Source organism: Serinus canaria, chromosome 1A, assembly GCF_022539315.1.
Source record: "Serinus canaria isolate serCan28SL12 chromosome 1A, serCan2020, whole genome shotgun sequence".
NCBI lineage: Eukaryota > Metazoa > Chordata > Aves > Passeriformes > Fringillidae > Serinus > Serinus canaria.
The window spans coordinates 23,887,362-23,912,057 of record NC_066314.1 but is presented as its reverse complement, the minus strand read 5'-3'; the positions used below and the strand labels follow the sequence as shown (position 1 = coordinate 23,912,057).

General features: G+C 38.9%; 1 protein-coding gene across 4 annotated transcripts in view; it reads left to right on the top strand.

Moving 5' to 3' along the window:
* MET (MET proto-oncogene, receptor tyrosine kinase) overlaps positions 1 to 24,696 on the top strand; it is a 90,128-nt gene that overhangs the window by 51,154 nt on the left and 14,278 nt on the right. For all 4 annotated transcript variants that reach the window (XR_007780620.1, XM_030238030.2, XM_030238032.2 and 1 more), the window contains exons 6-14: positions 887 to 1,047; positions 2,231 to 2,333; positions 2,544 to 2,680; positions 4,992 to 5,165; positions 6,060 to 6,159; positions 14,293 to 14,511; positions 20,317 to 20,463; positions 22,459 to 22,615; positions 23,415 to 23,555. Coding sequence is in view for 3 of the 4 variants with exons in the window: in XM_030238030.2 (XP_030093890.1) it covers positions 887 to 1,047; positions 2,231 to 2,333; positions 2,544 to 2,680; positions 4,992 to 5,165; positions 6,060 to 6,159; positions 14,293 to 14,511; positions 20,317 to 20,463; positions 22,459 to 22,615; positions 23,415 to 23,555 (1,339 nt within the window). In the remaining variant the exon portion in view is untranslated. The remainder of the gene's footprint in view (positions 1 to 886; positions 1,048 to 2,230; positions 2,334 to 2,543; positions 2,681 to 4,991; positions 5,166 to 6,059; positions 6,160 to 14,292; positions 14,512 to 20,316; positions 20,464 to 22,458; positions 22,616 to 23,414; positions 23,556 to 24,696) is intronic.

Below are 24,696 nucleotides of genomic sequence, written 5' to 3'. Positions count from 1 at the left end.
CACTATAATCACAAGTATAAATTCAGTCTCTCATTCCTTTCATTCTTTTTTGTTTCTCTAGTGGTACTGGTATGTTTGCAAAATTGTGCAGTATTGTTGAAAGTCCTCATAATTCCTGAACTAATATCTTTTCTTTTTGGTTGTTTTTTTGGTGGGTTTTGGGAGTTTTTTACTGACAGTACTAACCGGTACTTTTACTGAGTTTTGTAAGACTTCTATGGTGTTCCTACGTTTTTCCCACCATTGTTGTATTTTACAGGACAATTTACAATACACACACACACACACACACAAAAAAAAAAAAAAAAAAAAGTATTTCCTTTGTAGATTGTCTCTGTGTTTCTGAGGGGCAGTTTATTTTTAACTTGGAATTAGAGGTGACCAAATGTAAAACGTTTAAGGAAAGAATAGCAGAAGTCATGTTAACTTTATCACAGGCAGTGCGGTATTGGATTATGGTGTCTTTGAAGCTACTTCACTCTGAACCCAACTTTCATCAAAAGCTGGCAAAAAACGGTCATTTGGGGGCTCTTTTGTGTTCAGCATTCAGCTTCTAACAAAATAAGTATATTGTATGTTTAACACGCCAGAAATAAGATGTGAAAGACAAGAACTGCAGGATTTAAAAGACTATTACAATGCACAGCTTGTTCAGTGCCCCTAAACACCATCTTTCAAAGCCTTCTAGTATAGGTTTTGTTATTTATTGCTGCTGTCATAGAAGGCTCATAATGTGACAAATGAAAGGTGAAGAACAATTAAGATGAATGCTAGGACATAATTGACCAAAAGAAATGCTTTTTTAAAATTATTCCTTTTCCCATTCTTTAGCTCCAAGTGAAGTTCAAGAAAATCTGATTCAACTAACACAATATTTTTTTAACAGATTCTCCCAAGCAGCGCTCCCATAGAAGGTGGGACAAAATTGACACTCTGTGGATGGGACTTTGGATTCAGCAAAAATAATAGATTTGAATTAAAAAATACAGTAGTCCATATTGGAGGACAAATTTGTCCTCTGGAAGCAAAATCTAGCAACAAAAATAGGTAAGAAACCTAAAATATTAATTTCCATTTACACAGATGTCCTTATGTGATATGGAATTTTTTGCAAATACAAACATTCAGCCTCTAAGTATCACCTCTGGTTCGGAAATTTCAAATTTGAAGAAATGCCATGGTTTAATAAACTCACCAAGAAAAACAGTGCTCAAAATGGAGATGAAATCAATCTAGCTTATGCCAATAGCTCCTGCAGCAGTTTTTCTGATTTGTCTGTGAAATGCTATTCGACATCTGTGGAAGCTGGCAAGAATGAATCTATTCAAAGGTTTGTAAAGGGGGCAGTTCCTTTGGCCAGGATCCTGCTGGGCTAAGTTATGTCACCTCTGTCTTCCTGATCTGTAAAGCTGCTGGGGAGAAGTGTAAGAAGATGCAGGTATTTCGTCATCCAGAGGCTTATGACCCTCGACTGCACCTCTTCTCCTCCTGCTCAGAAATAAGTGTCTGAGGCACAGGGACAATGGGTCAAGTTTAGGACAGAGGTCACTGTGATTGTTATCTTGCAGAGATGCACGTTCAGTGAGTATCCTCTCTCTGCCACCAAAGCAAGGCACAAATTGTGGCACAGCTTTGCTGTTCACTTACATAGCAGTGCAGATACTCCAGCAAGCGCTCCAGAAGTGTTGAGCACTCTCCTAACTGCTGTTCTGAACAGTCTCAATGGAAACAAGATGATTTAAGGAGACTAGATTATATATGAGACTATGTGGATGTAATATAATACATTGACACATGCTGCTGCAGAAGTTCATGTTTAATTTTTGGTAATATTTAATTTTTTTGCAACAAACTTGTGTATACGATTCATTTTTTCTAATGCTATTATCTGCCAAAATTGATATTAAAGGGAAATTTTAAAAAATTCATCAGCCATTTAATACAGGTATTTGTTTTTTCTGTCATGCTTATTTTTTCTGAAATGTATATGATACACTAAAATTATTTTCTGTGGCCAAGTATTATAAAGTCCACAGCATTTGTATTTATTATTGAGGAAGAGGGCTATGGTTCTTTGAGCTATTATTTCTGAAATGTCCATGATGCGCCTAGATTGATGATCTGTTTAGTATGGATTCCCCATTATTATGAGTTTGAAGTGGTTCTATTTAATATGAAAAAATCAATCAGAAAAAAAAATGTAATCCCATTTTTTCCTTGTTTCCTAAAGGCTGGAATGCACAGTTCCTGCTGCAAAAAGTCCAGGTTTTAATATATCCAGTAGTGTTTCTGTTGGACATGGCAAAACACTATTCAATACATTTTCATACGTGGTAAGCACTAGATTAACATTTTATAGTCAAAATTAGCTTCAATATTAACTGTTAGGGACTCCTCATGAGTCCAGACCAGCATGGTAAATTCTGTATTCATGTTGGCTTTATTGTTACTTCATGGAAATGTTAACAAATGTTTTAAGTCCTCCTCTTTACATTTTGAAAATAATTTTATAATCCCCTGGTTTTATTTTTACCTCCCCTTAGAATCCTGTAATAACAAGTATATCTCCCACCTATGGCCCCAAATCTGGAGGAACATTGCTGACTGTAGCTGGGAAATACCTAGACAGTGGGAAGTCCATGAGGATTTTTGTTGGTGAGCAACCATGCACTTTGAAAAGGTAATGTACCAACTTAAACACAATACCTTTAATACTGAAATATCTTGATTAAAAGCCTTGGAGTTAAAAAAACAAACTCACACAATTGCTTTCCTCTTCTTGTGTCACTTATTGGGGAATTTATAATAAGCAGTAAGCATCCTGAGTTTAGGATACTTCAAAGATTTCTAGAAGGGACCACAGTTCTCTGGAAGTCTTGCTTATTTGTAATGTCTTCATTAACCTCATTAAAAGGTTGCATAGAGAAGTGTCAATTCAGCTTCTAATGGACTAGAAACTGCTTATTTCCCATCATTTTTGTCACCCTGATTCCCACACTCTCAGCCCTCTCTCTTGTATTAGCAAGGGCTGCTGTTCATGCAGCAGCTGCCGGGGAGCAGCCAGTGGGCACAAGTTACCATTTCCTACTGCCTGGCTGGGTGGAAGCCTGACCAGGGTGACAATGTCTATCCCATGCAGAGGAGCACTATTTCTGCACTGCTATCAGAGAACAGCCTACAAAACAGAGGCAGCATCAGTTTGGCAGCATCATGCTTTTCCTGGTATTTAGAAAATTGCTTTGGAGGTTTAAGCCAGAATTTCTTGTGGCTCTGTACTGGATCCAGTAGGAGCTCAGTCAAAAATCTTTGATGTGTTCTGTGTGGAAATTCCTTCAACCGCAGCTGTAAATAAATGTGAAATACATATTCTCCACTATGGGCAGATGAGTTCTGAATTTGGTAGCCATTCTACCATGGCACAAATCCTACTTGGCTCTGTGCTTAGGAACAGTAAGGTGATTCTAGAATTGTCACCTCTGTGGACAAGGCAGAATCTGACCCACTGTGTTCCAGAAACAGGACATCCAGCAATTCCTCTGAAATTTGAGCATCAGCTGATGATTATGGAAAATCATAGTGGTAGAACTTCACACTTGTGGAGACCATGGGGAAGCAGTAGCCTATTAGTTAATGCAAGACTCTGAGTCAGGAGATAGGAAATTTATTCTTTACTGCTAAATGATTTATTGTATGCTCTTGATCAAATAAGCCAAGTCTGACTAAATCAAGAAAAAGGATTTAGATATTCAAGTCTGATCGCTAAAAAGATCTTCATCATTTCTGTTCCTTAATAGTTAGGGTTGCATTTCTTGGTGTCTTTGTCAACTAATGGAGTGATTCATTTGAGACATCTACTATGGGGGTGAGACAGTAGCCAGCTCAGATGCAGATATTGGTCAGGTGGACCTCTAGATATTGAACCATAGCTGAGACTTTCCCAGTAAGCATCTTCAGGACCCCTCTTTCTCACTAGCCAAGTTGCCTGGAGCCTTCTGTGTAGATCTTAACCAGTTTCTCAAGGCAGGTGTTTCTCTAGCTAAACAGGCAGCTTCCCCCAGTTCTGAGGGCAGCTGGAGCAAGGTTTATTTTTTTTCTTTAAGAGATGTTAAAAAGCTTCCAGCTACAGATGTATGAATCGCTATCCCTTACGGTGAATGCCACCTTCCTGGAAAGCTTCAGAGGTTGTACCAAATGTCCCTTTTGTCTAATTTGGAGACCATCTCTTACATTCTATGAGAACAGCCTCACTTGGATGGCCCATGGATGTGCTTGGGGCCAAATCACTGAAACCAGGTGGTAGAGTGACATTTTCTTCTCCAGTTAGTTGCCACCCTTGTCTCTGACGTGCCCTGCTCCCTCTGGCCACATTTCATGTTCTTCAAACTTCAGGATCCTCCTGCTGTCCACTCACCACTAAGTTCAGTGTAGGAGGAAGAGGACTACCATGGCCAGGCATGATAGCAAGGGAAAGGTGAACATCCCAGAGACTCTGCTGAATTCAGCCAGCTCTTCTTGAATTTTCTCCTTCTTTCTCCTTGCCCTCTGCCTGCCCCTCAGCATCTGGTACATCCCACTCAAGCACCCTTACTTGATGCTTTTAACACAAAGTCCTGTGCATTTGAAAGAGGCATTATCCTTTGGTTACAGCAGATCAAGTCATTCTCCTTAAAACTGGAGTGTGCTCTTTGTTTTCCAGGCTGTAAGCTGCCTTTGCAGGGCTCAGGGGCTCATGGGGTTGTCACCAGTACCGGGGCAACACCTTCCATCAGGCAAGGTGCAAGTCAACTGAATTAAGATTAATCTTGAGCTTAAGCCATGCTGTTGCAATTTCTACCTTATGTCATGCTTACTTGTTGCAATCTGATTATCCAGCAGGAAAATCAATGACTTTTTTTTACAAACAGATCCTTAGGCAAGGTTGGGGCTCAGTAAAGGACAGTGTTTTAAGCCAAGTACATGTTTTATAATGGTGACAAGCAATCTGTTTTCAGTGCTCCCAGCATATCGGCCAGCACTGTGGAGTGCTACACTCCAGCACAGCAAATTCCCCAGGAATATCGTGTGAGAATGGAAATCGATGAAGCTATTCGAGACACAAGCAGCCATTTCACATACAGAGAAGACCCAGTTGTTTTAAAAATTCATCCAGCCAAATCTTTTCTTAGGTGAGTAAAATTTTCTTAGAGAAATAAGAAAAGCAACAAATGAACGAAGAATGACCATGCTGCTCAGCAATCTATCAAAAGAAATTGCATTTTTATCTCGATCTTCCGTGCCAATTGTTTCTATTATGGTGCAGTGGCAGAGGGCAAATCATTTCCTTTCAGAGGTGAAGGAGAAGGGGGAAGGGTGCCTCTTTTCTCTTTGTGATTTCACTCCTAGCTGCTGCTGAGCCTACCTGTGATGTCCCACTGAGATGCCCACTGCACTGCTAAGTGTGTCTCCTATGCTGTGTCTGGACATTACACTGATTGCTGAGGAAAATCATTTAATGTGACAAGTCAGCGGACTCAGGAGAGCAAATGGATTTTAAAATAGTCTAAATCCAGTGCTATATAAACATAATGAATATATATGTATGGTAGTATGTGTGTGTTTTCAAGTGACAAATTTGTGGTCTCAGTAGCTCTAATCCAAGCCATCTGCCTTTGCCAAAAAAATGTCAGCAGTAAAAGAGACACCTTTTTCAGCACCACTGAATGCAATAGGTGAAATAATTTAGTTAGCAAATGCAAAGTACAAAAAAAGCGACCTCTTAAAATTTACACATTTATACCCTGGTTTATCACAGTTTTAAAAATTATTTTTCTTTTCTTTTTTTTTTTTTAAGTTGTTATAGTAAATGTATGATCTGTTTCCCAGAAAAATTATCTCACCGCTCAAAGCTATGTATTTGCATGTATCCAATACATACCCTAATTCTGGTTTTATGTTATCATTTACTCTAAAATATAATTTGTAATTAACATTACATTATCACAGCAGTTATTTATCCTACTTATCTTCTCTCTTTCTTTTCCTTCCTTTTTTTTTTTTCTTCTTCTGGTAAATTTTCCTAGTGGTGGAAGTACAATCACGGCTCAGGGAATCAACTTGAACTCAGTGTGCTTTCCTCAGATGGTGATTACTGTACCTAAACTAGGAATGAACTTCTCTGTGGTGAGTCAGTCTTAGAGAAGACAATCTGTTATCTTTTCATCTCGGTGTGATGAATGGTTGTGAATTTTCAGCCAAAATACTTTGATTTTTGCCTTGAAACTTCGGGGCTTCTACTGATTTTTTTTGTGTTTTCTGAGAAGACTGTGTTCATTGTACAGGAAAAATTCAAAACAAATTTTGAAATTAGGTGAGGATAAAGCAACTGCTTCCAGTAAACCTTTTCCAAAGAAATAAGGCTAATACAGTATCTGATAAGAAGATTTATATATTTCAATTTAACAAAGCAAATTCAGTGACTAAACACACAGTAATGCAATATAGATATGTCAGATTACACAACAAGTTCAGGCACCTCTGTGATACTCAAGTGGTGACTGTGGATATATATCAAAGGAAGAGGAAGAGTAAATATATAAAATCAAAATTAAGTATTATTTTTAAGAATTTCTGATTGCCAAAATCCCTGTTGGGGAAATTTCTCCTGACTTTGATAAGTTTAGCAACTAAGTTTTAAGATGGCTTTGTGGTCTTGCAGCTGGGTACCTCTGCTTAAACAGCAGGTGTCAGTCAGAGATGTAAGTCTTCTTTTTTTTTTTTTTTTTTGTTCCTGAGTTGGACAGTGTCCAAATCTAAACACAGATATGACTTTGTGATCTGCTTTAATTCTTATAGGGCAAAGATGGCATTTGTCATCTAGTTTTGCTGAAAGCCTTCTGTAGGCTTTTTTCTACACATTTCTGTTGTGCCTCCAACATTTTCCTATCCTGTAAGGTTTGTTTGGTCTAACTGAAGCTAATTTGCTAAATTGACCTACACTCTTTATGACATGCTACTTACTGTTCATATTCTCAGCTTATTTCTAATGATTATCATACACTGTTTCCTGAATTTAATTCTAACTATTAGACCTAGGTTTGCTCAATGCATTTTAAATGGTATGTCTGCAAATTTGCAGTCTTTCATAGCTTCAAGGTCATCATATTCTTCATGATCCTAATTTGTATAATATTATGAGTGTCAGGACCTGAATTTCTGCAGCATGTAGTCGTGGCTTGTAATTTAATGGGTTCAGATTTTAATCTAAAAATCAGTTCCTTTCCAATGAAACACAGTGTTGAGTGTTATCAAAAAATCACTTTACCCATCAGCCAGAAAATAAAATCTTTCTGTGAAATCTACCAAACTCAAATTTATTAGATTTTGAGTAATGTGAGAATAATTATTTCTAAGCACAAAGGATTTTGAAGGAAAAGATTATTGCTGAAATCAAGTCTTGAGATTTTGCTTTGTGTAAAGATAATTTGTTTACTTTTTCTATTCCCCTGTGGGTATATGCAGTATTGCTTCTCTTCAGGCCCTGATACTGCATACCTTGTCAAATATTTAGGACTTCATAGAATCTGAACATATTTGAAAGATCTGGAGTTTTAAAGAAAATCCACTGTCAAAAGTGACTGGCAACTCCAGGCAATAGACACCATAGAATTTACTCTTTCCCCCAAATATTGGGGAGCAACCTTGCCTTTGAGCAGCATTTTGCTTTCATCCTGCCTCTAACCTGCTGTTGAAAAAAGACATGGACTTAGACAGTCAGAATTATCTCCTTTACTCTTTTTCTATTCTTACTGTGCAGTGTGTGTGACATTTGCCAGCAAATAAATCTCCTGCCACTGCTGATCTCTAAGAAATTGCCCCAGTGTATGAGCAGCTGTACACAAGTTCATTCTCCCTGCACAAAAGGTGGAATATAACCTCAGTTGGATTATAATCCAGAGTGTTTTATGTTTTGACATTGCCCAAGCAATATATTTTTGCTCTATTGAAATTAAAGGCTTCTGGCACTCAGTTGCATTCTCTGCCTCTGTGGCAGCCATTTGTTCTGCCACTATTCTCTACCTGAAGCATATTTCTAAAGGAAGAGTATTAATTCTCAGGTAGAAAGGGAAGATTTATAAGTGGCAAAACAAGATTGTACCGTGTAACTGAGGAAATTTCTGGTGGAGGATGCCTATTGCTGTAGTCTTACCCATCCTGCACTGGAAGTTCTGGGCTCTCTGCATGGGAGATATACCAAAAACCCCAAATTTATCCAGTCATTATTAAAATAAACAACAATGAGGAGCTATTTCCAGCAGAGATCCAGAACAACTATTCCTTTTATAAAGGAGAAGACAGGTTGTTTCCTGAACAGACCAAAGAAGTGCTCAAGAAGTTCTATAGCTGAGGTTATGAGACTTTTTTGCTTCCTTAGTTTGGGAGAGGATAGCAAAATGAATAATTTTTTAAATTGTTATTTAAGCCCTTTTTCTTTTCAGTTTTCTCTCACTAGCCTCCTCCAAGAAGCTGCTTTTGTCAGCATTCAGAAACTCTGGCTCTTGGGAAAACCAAAGCCAGCAGTGAAACACATCCCAAAGCATCAAAGGAAAGTACAGCTGGGAGGGACCACAACAGCCAAGCATGGCCCACTTCCCTGTGCCAGGAGCAAATGTGCCCAGACCACTGCCTAACAGATTCTTGTTTGGGCTGTTATTAAAGCTCCTTGTGAAAGAAATTTCACAATCTTGCTTAAACAAGCTTTAGAGAGAGCTGCTCTACCTGCTTACCTAGTGGTTTGGAAAGACTTCTTTCTAATAATTAACCCAAATGCTGTGGCTAATTACCTATCTTCTTGTTTAACCCTCTGTGGATACAAGCAACAGATTATCAGTCCCTCCTGCTAATTTTATATATTTGCACTAAATTATGGTTCAACCTTTCTCTTTTCCAGTTAAAACAACCAAACCACTCCAAATTCTCCTGATAAATGTTGTTTCCTAGAGCTCTTCTCATTCTTTCAGCCACCTCTCAGGCCCTTTTCCATTTGCCTAAAACTGGGAGTGCCCAATTTAAAATGGGTCTCACCTTTTCCTGTCAGCTCTCTGTCCTCAGGTTGAATTGTGGCCTGGAGTCCTGCTGGAGTCTCAGTGTAGGTGGAGGGTCATTTCTGTAAACAGCAGGAGCTGCTGGGGATGCTCTGCATCCCAGAGTCTCAGGGAGCAGAGCCAGCAGACATGCCCTGGGGCATTTGCTTTTCTTTACCTCTTCCATCCCAGTGGTAGAGGTGAGTGGTATAACTGATACAAAAGTTTTTCTGGAAGAACTTCCTCTAAGAAGTGCAGTTTCACCGAGACTGAAAAGTTTTGGGCACAGTATGCCAGCCCCCTGTAGAAGAAACATTTAAGTTGAGCTTTTCAGCTTTCATGTTTGTGGTTTAGTAACTTTGAAAATTTTTCTTCTGTAGAGCAAAAAAATGTCTTGTTTCCATTTTACAGTATTCTTTTCATATTTATTTAAATTTGCTTAAAGTTGTTCAGTACTGTGTTCGCACTTGTTGTGTTTATATTACATTTTATGTTAATACTGTCAAAATAATGCATTTTGCCTTCTTTGAATTTATTTCAATGAGTGAAAAAAATGTATTGAACCATGTGTTTCAATAATTGTAATGTGTTTCTTTTTAATTTCTATTTCATTAGTTCTTTTGATCATTTGTTCTGACTAGGGGAAAAAAATAGGAATTTAGGCAGTGCTGCATAAATTCCCAAGAGCTCTAGAGAATGCATAAGAATACAGAAACCTTCTCACTTCTGTTCACATATCCAGTTCCTGTGTGAGGTACACAAGCAGGGAAGCAGCTCGTTCCCTCCTTTCATTGTGCCTGTAAAAATACCAAAGGCACAGTTTGGAATAGTGTTTGATCAGGAACCTGTGCTGTAAGTCATGCTAGATGACTCTCCTGCTTCTGAAGCACTTGGGAGTAATGTTTTTCTCTTTGAAAGCCTGTAGTTTGCACTGATTCCCCCAAAGTGAACAAGTGGTCATTTGGGGATTTCCTGTAGCATTTATAATATTCCATCTATTAACTATTTTCGATGTATATTCCCACTGCTTAATCTCTTCTAACAATGAATGTCCCAAGATATGCAAGGCTGCAAAACTAAAAAGAAGCATTTTTTTTAATACATGACCTTCAACAATTGACTCTGTACCTATGCAAGATCTTCTCTTTCAACAGACTTTTAATTATCTCTTCAGTAAGTAGTCTTTTGAATGTTCTTCAGCATTTTTAATTTTTTTCCCTGCCAGGTGCCATTTCCTGCTGTTTTACAGGACAGTTTTAAAATCCTCTAAAGTTTGTTCAATGTTTACAGGTCTGTAAGCAATCTGTACTCATATTCATGAAAATGCCTAGAATTCAGCAGTGAGCGTCTACCTCTGATGTATTAAATAATGATGAAACAAATTCCCTGTAAAGTGTGGTTAGTGAGTGTGTGATTATTGAAGATATTCATGATTCCCTATCCAAAGACACCTATGCTTGGATCCTCTATGTCTCTTGACTCCATGGCACAAAGCTGCCACATAATCCCAGTGAAGAGTTCCCCCACATAGGGGAAAATTTATCTTTCTTTCTGTGCCAAATCTGTAGCTCACACACATCTCCTGCCAAGAAAAGGGTATAGCAGGGGATGTCAGGGGAAAACCACTGTGTGAAATCACCAGGGTGCCAGGGATGCAGTGCTACAAGGTACATTGACCATCCCAAGCCCAGGGAGTATTGATCATGTTGTGCAAAGGGCTGGCTGACAGACCCAAGAGCAAGAGACATTTTACTCTACCTTCTGGCCTCATGATCTGATAGACTAGAAGTATCATCTCTTATGCCTTCATCCAAGAAGAAAACCAAAATAAAAAGGCTACCAATCCATCGGGATCATTTTTTGTTCTACCTGAAATGGCAGCAAAAGGCAAAGAATTTGCTGAGAAACCTCAGGATATGCTTTACACAGAAAAGTCTTCTGAATGGACTTTTCTTCATGTTGGACTTGCATTTTCTTCTCTTTCTATTGAGAAATCATCCTTTGGCAAGGATGATTGGAGAGTCTCCAGGTCTGTCTTCAACTTCATTCATCTTTCATTCTTCACTGGAACTCCAAAAGTTTCTTTTTATGAAGGAACAAATTGGCCTTTTTCTCCTTTCTGACAGCTGCAGATCCAGTAATACACACCCAAATGCCCCTCTCTAATCTGGGTCAGCTGCTGGGAGACCTCTGGAACTCAGAGATCCTCCCTCATACTTTTCCTGTTGTTCTATCAGATGAGAAAGAATTGAATTGGGCACTGAAGTTCAGGTTCTGTAGGTCAGGTTTGAATTAATTGCCTCAAGGGTCATATTTTACAAATGGAACAAGAATACATACCTTAAGTGATGAGTCATATGCATTGTGCAATGGATTATTATTCCCTTTGGGGTATAGCATTTACTTATGCTTGTGAAATGCTCCATAATTTTTATATTTTTTCTTCCTCTTTGTCTTCAGATGTAGATTATTGTCACAAGAAAAATGTAGGCTTAGCTTTTAAAGTGAATCTACTTTAAAGTTTAATTAAATAAAAGTTAAAGGTGCTGGGTGATAGGCAGTATCTTAATTGAGAAGGCAATAGATTGAATTAGTGGGGTTTTCTTGGAGATCCTCAATCCAATATTTCTTGAAAACTAAACCGTCATATTCTTCAATTGCTAAAACCAATTTCAAGGTAAAAATGTCATGTCAAATCATGTACCAATAAGGGCATTGCAAATAAGATTTTTCTTGACCTTACCAATCAGTCACATTGCATCCCCTCCAAAGAGTATTATTAGATTTTTATCATTTTCTGAAAGCTTCTGCTTCAGAGACCAGCCTGATAAAGTAAAGTATCTGATTCTAATAGATAGCCACAAACAAAGTTATGAGTACCACTGCTATTCATTTAATGGACATCACTACTCTACAGTAGATAAAGAGTCTAATGAATTTACATTAATCAAATAAATATAATGATTACTTGGGACATACTTGGGTGTATAATTACATATATTTTAGTAATCCTTTTTAAGAATCGACACAATATGATAGATATCTTAACAAATACTCATATATCATGGAAAAGTATGGCTGAGCATCCACTATGCTGATGATGCATCTTATTATTTCCATACTAATTGAAATTAATTTCTAGATCTTTGTGATAGAACAAAGCCTGAGATATGGTCAGTGGTGTAGAACAAGGTATTCAAAAGAACAATCTGATACTGTAAGCAAATGGAGCAAAAATCTGACTTGTCTTGTGTCCCACAGTTTACCTTGTTGACACGGGGGTTACAAAAATGTTTCTGAATTTCTTCTAGGAATATAAATGGGCTGTTATATACACAGGTGCAAGTGCCATTAGCATCACAGAGAGCTCCACCACGTTATTTAACTGAGTGCTGAACTCAGCTCACAGACACGGAGGAGCTGTAAAACTGTAATGCTCAGAATGTTGAAAATGTTTCCCCTGGCAGATTCAAGATTTCACAATATTATTCACAGAAACATGAATTGTTGTGGTGATAACAAAAAGCCCTGATTTGAAGATAGCTAATTTAATCCCACTTTTCAAGCTAATGTGGGTATATAGCTGATACAGCCTGAGTGGTTATGTCACTGATTTGAAACAGCAAAATTACATTGCATTAATTTAAACTAATTTCAAAGCTCCTTCAGGCAGTATTTGATAATGAGAACAAATTTATTTTGAAAAACAAAACAGAAAAATATGTATTTTGGCCTTCTTTGGATGCACAAAGGTATTCAAGAGCATTGTTGATCTTCCAAGGAAATCTCTTCTAGAACAAATGTAAGATTTATGATGACAAGGAGCTTAGCCCCATTCTTTCTGGGACACACATCAGATACACTCTTTTATATTTTGTAAAAAAAGAAAAAGTTTGATCTTCTCTCAGGGCACAAAAGGGACAATTTACAGAAGGTTTGTAGAGTGGGAAGAGAAATGCTTCTGTGGAGCTGAAGCAACTCTGTTTGTGCCAGAAGTCCTTCAGCCGTATCGCTGGTCAGCAGCAGGAGGGGCAGGCAGTGCTCAATGCAATAACAAAGCAGCCTCTCTGCAGCCGGGGTGGTGCAGTCCAGCACACACCGTGCCTTGCCTCCCCCTGGGCTTGGTAGATGAGCTGCGGGCCTTATAGGCAAAATACTCCTGCAGAAACCTTCACAGTCCAAAGTGGACTCTTCTAGAGCACCATTAATCTAATTAAAGATTAGATTGTTGTCTAAGGGGTTCAGATGGAACCCACTCTAGATGAGCTGCTGTCCCTCTGTCAACTGCAAAGGCAGTTCAGACTAGTCCTGCATTTTGTACTGGAGCACATCCCCACGGCACAGAGCTTCCTCTGGAAGGCCTTCTGATCACCAGCAGGTTTCCCCCATTGCAGGCTGTCATGAGGAGTAGTGGCAGAGTGAGGGGCAGGGGTGACTTCGTGCCTGTTGGCAGGCTGCTCCTGCCCTGCAGTGAGGGGGAACATCATATCCCTGCTGGTCTGAGGTACAGTGCAAAGCATGTCCCTCAGGCAACACTCAGCAGGAGCTTGCATGACTGTGTACCTGGGCACCAAGTGCCACACATCTGGGGCCTTAAATATACATTTTTAGAAAGAAGATGCACTTTGCTGAGCTCTTGTGGCCCAGAATCTACAGTGGCTTTTGCTCTAAAGCCCTTTCTCACAGAGTCCACAGTGCCTTTCTGGAAACATAGCAACTGAGCTGCACTGTGGGTAAACAGTGCTTTACATCTGTTTTCTGCTATTCCATTGAGTATTGTTGGCTTTTGCCTGGTCCCTTACTATTGCTTTGGTAGTGAAAAAGAAAGAGAAATCCATGTTGCAGTCACTGTGACAGGCTGGGTAACTGGAACTATGGCTGCTCAGTACACCAGGCTAGCCTCCTGATGGTCCTTGGCTTTGGAAATCATTTTCCATTAATTATCTGCAAAATATTTACTTTAAAAGTGCTGTGAACAATCAGGCCAGGAAGCTTGTTTACTTGAACATTTCCTCAACAAGAGGGCAAACACCATTGACGTGAAGTTTTTATACTTTTCTTCCAGCTCTACATAAACGCTGTGTAGCACTGATCAGGATTTTGCCTTGGTTAAAGAACATGACCCTTGGTGTTTATTTTTTCAATATATGTGTATTGTTAAAGAAAGCTGCAATAATCAGTGAACTTCCTCTGCATGTAGATACTGCAATTATTTCTTTTTTTTTTCTTACAGGCGTGTAGCCACCGCTCTAGCTCAGAGATAATCTGCTGTACAACACCTTCACTGAAAGATTTCAATCTCCAACCACCCTTTGTGACCAAAGTGTTCTTTATTTTTGATGGCGTCAGCTCCCTGTACTTTGATTTTGATTACGTAAATAATCCTGTATTTAAGCATTTTGAAAAGACAGTGTTCATCTCAAGAGGCAACCAAAATGTTCTGGAAATTAAGGTAAGAAATGCTGAAATAGGTTTTTCAATCATCCACAAGTGCACATCAGCAGCACAGCGTGGAAGAGACGTTTTGATGAAATAAAGGGAGCCCCGAGGAGGAGAGGGCAGAGAGAGCACTGTGCTCAGTACTGCATTCACCTGAGCCCACTTGTCACCATTTAAAAGATGCAGAGCTGAAAACAAAGATATCTGTGTATCAGAGTGGTTGCTGTCATCAGGTGAAGTGGGAGAGGGGCTTTCCTTGTCCTCATGGGAGCACCATGCTGCATCAGCTTCTGCGTGCAGTAGGCTGCCCCAGCAGTTCAGGATTAACCATGGCCAGCAGCCCAGAGCATGAAGTATGTGGTCTGTGTGTAAGGCCTGGCTCTTACTGTCACATGGCCATGTGTCCTTCCTCACTAAAGATGTGGTCTGGCTTCCTCAGTTCTCTGGAGCTGAGGGAAACTCTGGCCTGTGCACAAAGTCACTCATGAGGATCAGTCACTGCTGTAGCCTAAATATTTATGGATCCATGAAAAATGCAAAGCTGATGCTGAATGCCTATTCAAAGTGCACTGAGAATAGCCTACATAGCACTGAGAAGCATCCCTTAGGAATTTGAGGTCCTCAACAGCACAGGTTGCTCTCTACTACACTGCTGTGGAGAAAGTTAAATCCATTTTGCAAGAGTCCATTTTCTTGAAGTCTACTTTTTTCTGAGTATTAAATAGGAAATGTATAAATATGGGTATTTCTAGTTTACAGTGAATGCTTATGAAAAATTTTTGGTATGTATATGTTATTTACATAGATATCTATAATTTATATAAAATATAATTGATAGAAATGTTTATGGAAGATAATCAGTCTTAATGTTTAGGTCATTTCTTTGTGTCACTCCTACATAGCTCTGTAAGCCAAAAGTTTTTCCCCATCACAATGAAGAAAGATTTAAGCCCTGAGGTCTTTGAATCCAGTGTGGTCCAGTGGGCCAACTTCTGGGCTCCAAGACATCGGAAGGATTACTTCAGAGTTCCTGTCAGCCATGCTGAGTTTCAGTCAAAGTCTGCATATTAATCCATCTCTGCAAAGTGTTTTAGGCAAACACCAAAGAATAATTGGTCTGATTTTTACTTTTTACGTTGTTTTTTTTCCTTGGAGCTCTTAGCCATACAGTCACTTCTTCCTCAATGCTGAGCAAATCTCTTGCTCAGTTATGGAGAAATGCTAAAAAGAGTTCTGATGTGTGGGTCAACAGATCTGGGAATATATAGCTGCTGCATGGCTCAGTGCCTCTGTGCAATGACAGCAGTGTTTTCCAGTATTTTCCAAGTCATGCATATCAACCAGTTGGAAAGAAGACTAATTTGGGAAGAAATTCAGAATAATGTAGATTAGAAGGAACCTCTGGAGGTCTTCATAGTCTAACCCCACTGCTCAAAACAGGGCTAAAATAAAAATTAGGTCAGGCTGCCTATGGCTTTGTGTAAATGAGTTTTGAAAGTCTCCAAGAATGGAAATTCTACAGCTTTAAAACACTCAGCTCCACTAGCCTTGCATGGTATATCTCATGCTTGAGCTCCCCTCCTAGCTCAGAGACTCTCTTCTGTACTTCATCCAGTTTATCAGTACCTCTCTTTTCTGTGGGGTTCAAAACTTGACACAATTCTCACAATTCAGCTCCAGTGCTGACCAGAGCAGATCACCTTCAATCTTTACTGCTTTACTGCTAAAATGTGTGCTGAGCCTTCATCACTAAAGTGGCATACTGCTGCTTAATTTTAATTGTGGTCCAGCATATCAGTCATTTTATTAAGTCTGATATCATCTGAAAGCTGAAAGACAGTGCATCCTCTCCCTTTGTCCTAACTGTCAAAAGATCTTAAGCCATAGTGGTCCCACTATCAGCCACTGACAAATAAAGATTTGATCTCTGTCCAATCTGGTTTTCACTCATTTTATATACCATCCATCCAATCCATACCATCCTAAGTTTTGTTCATTGCTAGGAAAGATTCTGCTGCAAAACTTGCTAAAACCAGATCTGCTTGTCCAATGCTCTCCTTTCATCTAGAGAGCCAGTCCTGTCTGCCTAGAAGGTTGGGCAGGCAAAATACACTCTTGGAAAACCTGTGCTGGCTGTTCCCAGTCGTGTTCTTGTCCTTCCTCTGCCTGGAAGTGCTCCATGAGGACTTGCTCTATAATCTTCAGAGACACTGAGGGTCAAAAATTAGTTGCTTTTTTAACTTTCTACTTTGCTTACTCTTGTATTCTCCCTGAAGAATTCTCTGGTGCTGTTTATTGATAGAAAAAACACATTTAGATAAGAAAAGCTGACTGAGGATTGTCATAGTGACAACTGACCAAAGTCACAATTTTGTAGTATTGACCTGTAGTGATGGCACCCAAGGCAGATGTCTCCCTGTTGTTATTTCCTGACAACCAGCTGAAGAACAGCATTAGTGAAAGGTGGTCTGCTAGAACAAAGCATGAACAGGCACCAATTTAACATCTTCCTCTCAATAGAATTAGTTATAGTGGGGTGCTTCTATCAAAACTGTGAGACAACTTTCAAAAATTTTAGTCAGGAGCCAAAAGAGCATTAAAAGCCATATTGGCAACACTTTCCCCTCACCCTGTACCCACATTCAAAAATGCACACACACAACTTTACATGCCTCACGATCATATTTTGTGTAGTAATTAAGCAAGCTCAGCATGAAATTAAATGGCAGCTTGCTTCAGTGAACAGTCTGTTCTACCAAACCAAAGTTCTTTTATCTCTTTCTTAATTAGTTTCAGAGGGGCGGAGGGAACTTTTATCACAAGTTTTTCAGTCTAACTATTCTAGTGTGACATATTTGGCTTTCATCAAATGACAGTGGGTACCGATTGAAATGTTCTGTTTGCTTTACCCTGATGACCACAAGATGTTTTTGTAAGAAAATGTTATTCACAAGAAAACATTAGGTTTTCTATTTAAAACACAGTCAGGGCACTGTGTGCCACAAATGCCAGTCCTCCTTGTCTTTAGTGCCAGCCTCTCAACATCCCACGTCATCACTGTCTTGCTCTGCCAGCTACGTGGCTCTTTCAAGTCTCTTGGTGCCCACCATAGCCCAGTCAGAGAGGTCATGACAAAAAACTCTCTGCTTCAACACCATGAAGACCACTTCAGAAGGACTCCTGGAGTAGAAAGCCAATGTGGAAAGCTGTCAGGGTGGGAGAAATTCTGGTGTTTCACTCCTGAGTCTGCTGAAAAGGACAGAGTCCTCTTGCTGCCTCCCCAAGAAGCCACTGATCCAGACCTGCAAGCTGGGCTGCTGACAGCCAAGAGCATCCTAGCTGGGGGGGTGGGGTGGGGAACAAAAAAAAAAACATGAATACCAAAAAAAAACCCACACGACCCACCCCCCCTCCAAAAAAAAAAAAAAAAACAAACAAAAAAAACCAACTAAGCAACAAATAAATAAGAGAAGCATCTTTCTTCAGTTAGCCCAGAGGCCTGGTCTGTTCTGGAATTGTGATTGTGCACTAAGATGATGCAGGGACTCTGTGCATTGCTCCAGAGTAAGTCTAGGCATGGGCCACCAGAAACTAAAGTATATTTACAAATATAAATCTTCCACTAGAGAAATACATAGCACAGTTGTAATTCAATGTGTAACAACTGGCATGCTGTACAGCACATCTGAGATCTTGGCTGTGCTCTGGCACTTCTGTCTTAAAATTCAGAGTAGGGCAAGATTTACTAATTTGCCTAATCTATTCTTAAGCCAGTGCAACACTTTCTTTATAAGGCAATCGTAAAGAAATATTTTTGCCTCTTTGTAGGTCACTCTATTGTCAATCTTCTTTCACATGGCACAGGAAATCGTTACTCTCAAAACCTGGTCCAAAAGACAGCAATATGGAAACTGTGGTATTTTTAAGCAAACTGAAGAGGAACTTCTACAGTAATTCCTCATTCTTCCCAAGTCAACCTGCTCACCCTGCTTAGGAGCCTCAAAAATGCTTCTGACACCAGTCTCAGAATTTCCACGCCTTAGTTAGTTTACTGTTCTTCTGATGCTTTTAGACTTTTACCCAAGTTATTCCCATCTCTCTAAAAGTTGTAAGGTGGCTGTGCTATCAGATTGGGTTGCAACACCTACCCAGTACAGCTTGAAGATTAACTTCTTCAGCTTGCATTCAGGGGCATTGCTCACCAAGAAGGGGGTAATACACATTTGAAAAGAGGAAATATTTTTTCTCAGTTCTCACAGGAGCCAGTTTCCTCCTTTTCCTAAAATTGTAGGCAAATTCTGTTGTGCCAAGAAGAGCAAAACCACTGCTGAAAGCATTTTCAAACTCTTAATATATTTTAATATCATAGTGAATATATTTGAAACTATAATATATTAATGGTAACATAATGGTCAGAGTAGTAAGTAAAGGCTGCCATCCTTATAGTTGGCTGAAGACCACCTTAGGAAATATCAGTATGGGATTTTTTCCCCATTTTCCATCAGTTTTGGTAGAGAAAATATTCTAGGCTTTGGTGTAGAAGAAGAGACCAATCAACCATACTCTCCAGGATAATATATTTATCCTGAAGATGGAAGAATTAAATTCAAGTCTTTTGAGGTACATCATTCAGAGGAAAGATATGGCTCACAATCTGCCACAAGTCTCCAAATGAATAAGCAATAAGCATTCATATGGTCCCCAGCCCAGGAATATTTCATTACTTAACACCAAACAGAATGGCTTTGACTAGACAGAAGACAGAGTGCAAAATGAACTTTTATGGCCAGCGATTAAAAAGCATTTACCTGGGGTGTGGCTTTGCCATCAAAATAGGACATTAAGCTGGCTGTCCTATACATTTATTACAGTTTTCCCAGGGGTCAGTCTCATTGTGAAGCAGATCTAAAACATATGCCAAAGTAAGATTATTTTTTGCCCCTCAGAATGGGATTCTTGTTTTCTTTCCAATACACAAGGCTTCACAGTGGTGTCAGCTGTGATGCCTTCCTCCCTTCTCATGGAAAACTCCCAGATCCAGCCCATATAAATCGCCTGTATTAGTCTCTCCCTTCTCCCTTCTTTCCTTCAATCCCACTTAATATGTCTCTTCTTTCATCTTGAGCTGGGCTGTACCTGGGCTAGGGCAGCTCTTAAATAGAGATGCACTCCTGAGCACAAAAGACCCTAAACTTGGCCTTTGGATTCTACTGTCACAGTATCAGAAGCAATAATTTCTCATCCAAGTCTGGGATGTGAGAGCAGGTTTTCTGGGTGAGAAGTGTACTTTTCATGCCTCATCTTTACCAAGAATTTTTCCTTTTTGGTCTGTGGAACATGATTTTAACAGACTTGTGTATTATTTTAATTAATTACATCTTTTTGAAAGCTTCATTTCTGCTACCATAACCACTTGCAAACAAAGTGTTTGAGAAGTTTGAGATGCCTTTAGCTTGTGGATAATATAATGCCATTTTTGTGTAAACAACAGCGTTACATAATGTGTCCTTTCTTAAACAAATTATGCAAAAATCTAAACAGGACCAACAGGATTAATCCCTCAGACATTTAAAATTTCAGAAGTCTGTATGAGCTGTATGAGTGACAGCAGATTTTATCTGTAAAGTTTACCAGCCTACACTGGCCCCTCTGTCAAAGTCACATTTACATGAAATACATGCATATTGACAGGACAGTGTAAATTCTCATTAGTCTTTTATTTCACAATTTATTCTTCATTAAAATATCTTTCAAGCTTGTAACTACTTAACTTTTATGAGATGGTTATGTAATATGAAATTGATTTTTTTTTTCCAAGGGAAATTATATTGACTCAGAAGCTGTTAAAGGTGAGGTGCTAAAAGTGGGAAACAAAAGCTGTGAAAACCTTCTCCTGCAGTCGGAATCAATTCTGTGTACGGTTCCCAGCGATCTCCTGAAATCCAACAGTGAGCTAAATATAGAGGTGAGGCAATTACACCACACATGAGATATTAATGCCATTTTTATTATTATTCACAGTGTCACTATTGAACCAATAAACTTTAATCCTAAATAAAATTTAAGCCTAAGCCTTTGCTTACAGAGATATCTCTATGCCTGTTTGTTTGGGATGGAAATTCAAATAATATCAGCTATTTTAAAATAAATATGATAGTCATTGTTGTTATTACCTGTTTGTACAGAGACTTTATGGAGCCTTAAGCACAAAGTAGGACCTGAACTAAGCACAGAAATAAAATTATAGTTATTAATCCAAACACAAGAGGAAATGTGGGGAAGAATGAGAAGCTATAATGGAGTAGTTTTAGTTTGGAACTCACAAGCCCTTTTTTCAACAAAACATTCTGCTGCAATCAAGAGGATCAAATCTTTCCTGAAGTTTTTTTTTTTTTTTTTAATCTGCATTTTATAATTTTATTTCAATTCTTTTTATAAGAAGAAGACACTTAGGACACATGATTGAGTCATTGCTTTAAAGGTTGACACATTAGAGTCATTCAGTGTGCTACTGCAAATTTGAATTGTAGACATACTGATTTATAGAAAAAGACATAAATCTTTCAATACATTTGTATTTTTTAAAATATATAGAAAAATGAATTTGGAATGGGATTACTTTTAAACTATGAAACTGTACTCTAATTCACTGAAAACAGTGGAGACTTTGCTGGTCATGTAAGTGTGGTTAGGATCAAAGTCTGTGTAAGCTCTTTGAAGCAGGTACATCTATTTTTTCAATGTCTTTATGACAATCATCTCTCAGGATCCTGGGCTATGAATGATATTCCTATGTGCTACTGCAATCTAAGTAAATATAAAACTAATTTGACTTATTAGTATGGTAACTAGTAATTTATTTTAATATCAATTTCTTTTTTAAAGTAAGTATTCATTTTCTTGGATATATGAGGCAAACTATAAAATTAAATGCAGATCTCCTTTTGGTGTAGATCTCCCAGATTTCTAAGTGCCTAGTTTTATATAATAATACTTGTGCACAGGTTGCATTCAGTTAATATGTTGTATTTGACCAGGACTAACATTGCATTCAATTAGTTCTACTCTGTAATATTTTGTTAACTTCTAAGAAACAGATATGTATGACATGTTTCATGCACAGAAAAGAACAAAACATAAAGGGGTTAAACAAGGTTTCTACTTGTTTACTGGCAGGGAAACTCAGAAATTGTAGTCTGCCCAGCGAAGAAGAAAATTTGCTCTTTTGACGGGCAAATCCATCATTACAGTACCCAGAGGGATGAATTCCACAGGAGGAAGAGAAAAGATGGCCAAATGCATTCCAACTGACTGAGCTAGTGCTGTGTGACCTAAAACAGTTTTTCCCTGTTAGCTGCTTGGTGCTTGTTTGGTTGTTGGTTTTTGGGGTTGGTTTTTTTGTTTAGTTTTGTTTCTCTAAACTGTCAGCAAGCTAGAAGCTGGCAAGGGACAGGCTCACGTGACCTTGGGAATTAAAATACAAGCATGCTGTCAACAAGAGAGTGAGTTTGATGTTACAGCATATTTGTGCCAGAAGGACATACATTAAAGAGGGCTGGGCTATTTTTTTTAATGTACATGTCAGCCCATATATCCACAGGCCCATTCCGTGCACCATATGAGTAAAAGCAGGAATTTAACATTTTGAAATAGCATCTGGTAGCAGTGGAACCCTGTTATCCAGTGCATGTGAGTGCATACTCTGCTTGTGGGGTATCAAATACAGAGCTGTGTCACTACCAGAGCTCTTGAAGGTGAGAAATGAGTCATAAACATGTAGCTCTGTTTTCATGTACACCAATATAACAATTTCCCCCCTCACAGTGCCTTATCACAGTACAGCATCACAAAATCATGATTTAATACATATGAGACATATCAGCTCATACTTTAGTACTAATAATCTAGTTCTTACATGTCTTTGGAAATCATTACACTATTTTTTTCTTTGTTATTTCAGTGGAAGCAAGAAGTTTTGTCAACAGTTATCGGAAAAGTGCTGATCCGGCAAGATCAGAATTTCACGGGACTAATTGCTGGAATTCTTTCAACATCGATCTTAATTTTTATCTTTTTGGTGATTTTCTTCTGGAGAAGGAAGAAGAAACAAATTAAAGGTCCATCACAGTCAATCCCATCAAATAATTCCATTATTATCTTAGATTTTAAAAACTGACATAATTTTATGCTTTGCTTAACTGCCATGCATTGCCCTGTTGAAACCTGTCAGCAGAGGTTTCACAATCAAGTCCCAATGTTCAGTTGCATTTCAGTGCTTGGCAAGAGCCTGAGCTGGGTGAAGGGCCACATTATGCCTTAAGCAGAAGGATTTCTAAGGAACTCTGAGCTATTAGGAAAACTCAGTAACTTCTTTTCCCTAATCAGCTTTGGAAGAGGGGATGAGTAAATGACATGCATGGAATCACAAGTACTTCAGCTTCATCCAGGCTGTGCATGAGTTGTGCAAGACACAGAGTGCTACAGTCTCCTGGTCTTTTTTTCCCCCACATCAGGAACTTGGTCAGACTCCTGTTCTTCCCTGGCCCCTGTGTCTGGGTTTCCTTCCCGTGGGAGCTGCCACACTATCTAAGGTGGGAGGAGGAGAGGAGTTAGTGTATAACCAAGTCTTGTCCTGATGCACTATCACGGTCAGACCATGAAGCTGGCCCTAGAGTCTTCAAAGCAGTCTGTGATCTTCCAGTATAGCTAAGAGGGGGTCTTCAACACCAGATTTTTTTCCAGAAAATCATGCACTGTAAAAATAGCTCAAGTTGAAGTCATGCACATCTGCCACAGCAAGAACCTAACCCTCTTCCCAGCAGAGCAGAAAATCTAAATTTAAATAAATAGATAAATCAATACTGGCATACTGAAAACATGAGGGTTTTCTAATATTGCTTTCTCCTCCCCCTTCAGATCTGGGAAGTGACCTAGTTCGTTATGATGGCAGAGTGCACACTCCTCACCTGGACAGGCTGGTGAGTGCAAGGAGTGTAAGTCCAACAACAGAAATGGTTTCAAGCGAATCTGTAGACTACAGATCAACTTTTCTAGAAGGTATGACTCTAATTAGGAATCAGTATGGAGGATATTTTGCGCATCTTGATTTTCATGTCTTCACATGATTGCTATTTTGATCAGTATCCTAATTTCAGTTTCTCATCTGATTTGTCTGTTTCTGTATTTTTGGGACTCTCATGCATTCAAAGGCTTGCTATTTTAACTGACCTTCTCAGGTGCTTCCCAAGATCAAGGTGCCTAGGATTTTTACTTTTACTCAGGTTCAAGGAATAAATAAAATACAATTCGTAAAAACTCTCTATAAGTATGCTCCACAAGTTATTAGGAGCTAGTGTATATAGTGATCCTGTGTTGTCATAAGATCCATCACACTACGCACAAATCCCCCACAAATCAGAAAAGGCTGATTTTAATGATAACATCAAGTGGCTGTAGGCTTAATGTGTCCCAGTGACTTCCTACAGTTAGAATAAAGCAGTTCTGTCAGTCTGACATGGGATGTGGGGTTTTGTAAACTGATATTCTTTCATCTGTTAATGCCCCTCCTGTAAAATGGGACATTGAATGTAGAAATGTTAATTTTAAAAATTAAGCTGAAAGGATATGGAGACTGTGACAAATTGAATGGAGGTCCGTATGCCACCTGCCATTATGCCAGACTCAGGGAAGAATAATCCTACACCAAATATATTTTTGTGCTGTATAATATGACTTTAAAGTGGGTATTCTTCAGTAGAGCAGTCTGCTACACTTATCACACCATGCTAAGCTCCTTTAACACATGTGGAGACCATGTTCTGTGATCACCATTGAAGAGCCTTTATCTATTAGGAGTTACCACATTATGATGTGTGAGATATCACAGATAATTGGTAGTCTTGGTATAGACATAGCCTTGCACTATTTCAGGTGCTGCTGCATACAACTCCATAGAAATAACTCCAAATCTTTGTTCCACCTTTGCAAGCCCCAGTCACGGAGCTGTCTGAGACACAGGCCTGCTCCCAGCTTCCCATATTATTCTTTAATTCCTGCCACCAGCTCCTACAGGGAGTTTCTTGATTGAAAAATTTCCAAAGGGAAAGAAAAGCCAGTGCTACTGGTTAGAAGGGAAAATGGTACATGAGACAAAACCATGCAAAGATCCTTGGTGGAAGGTAAATCCATAGCGGTCCTG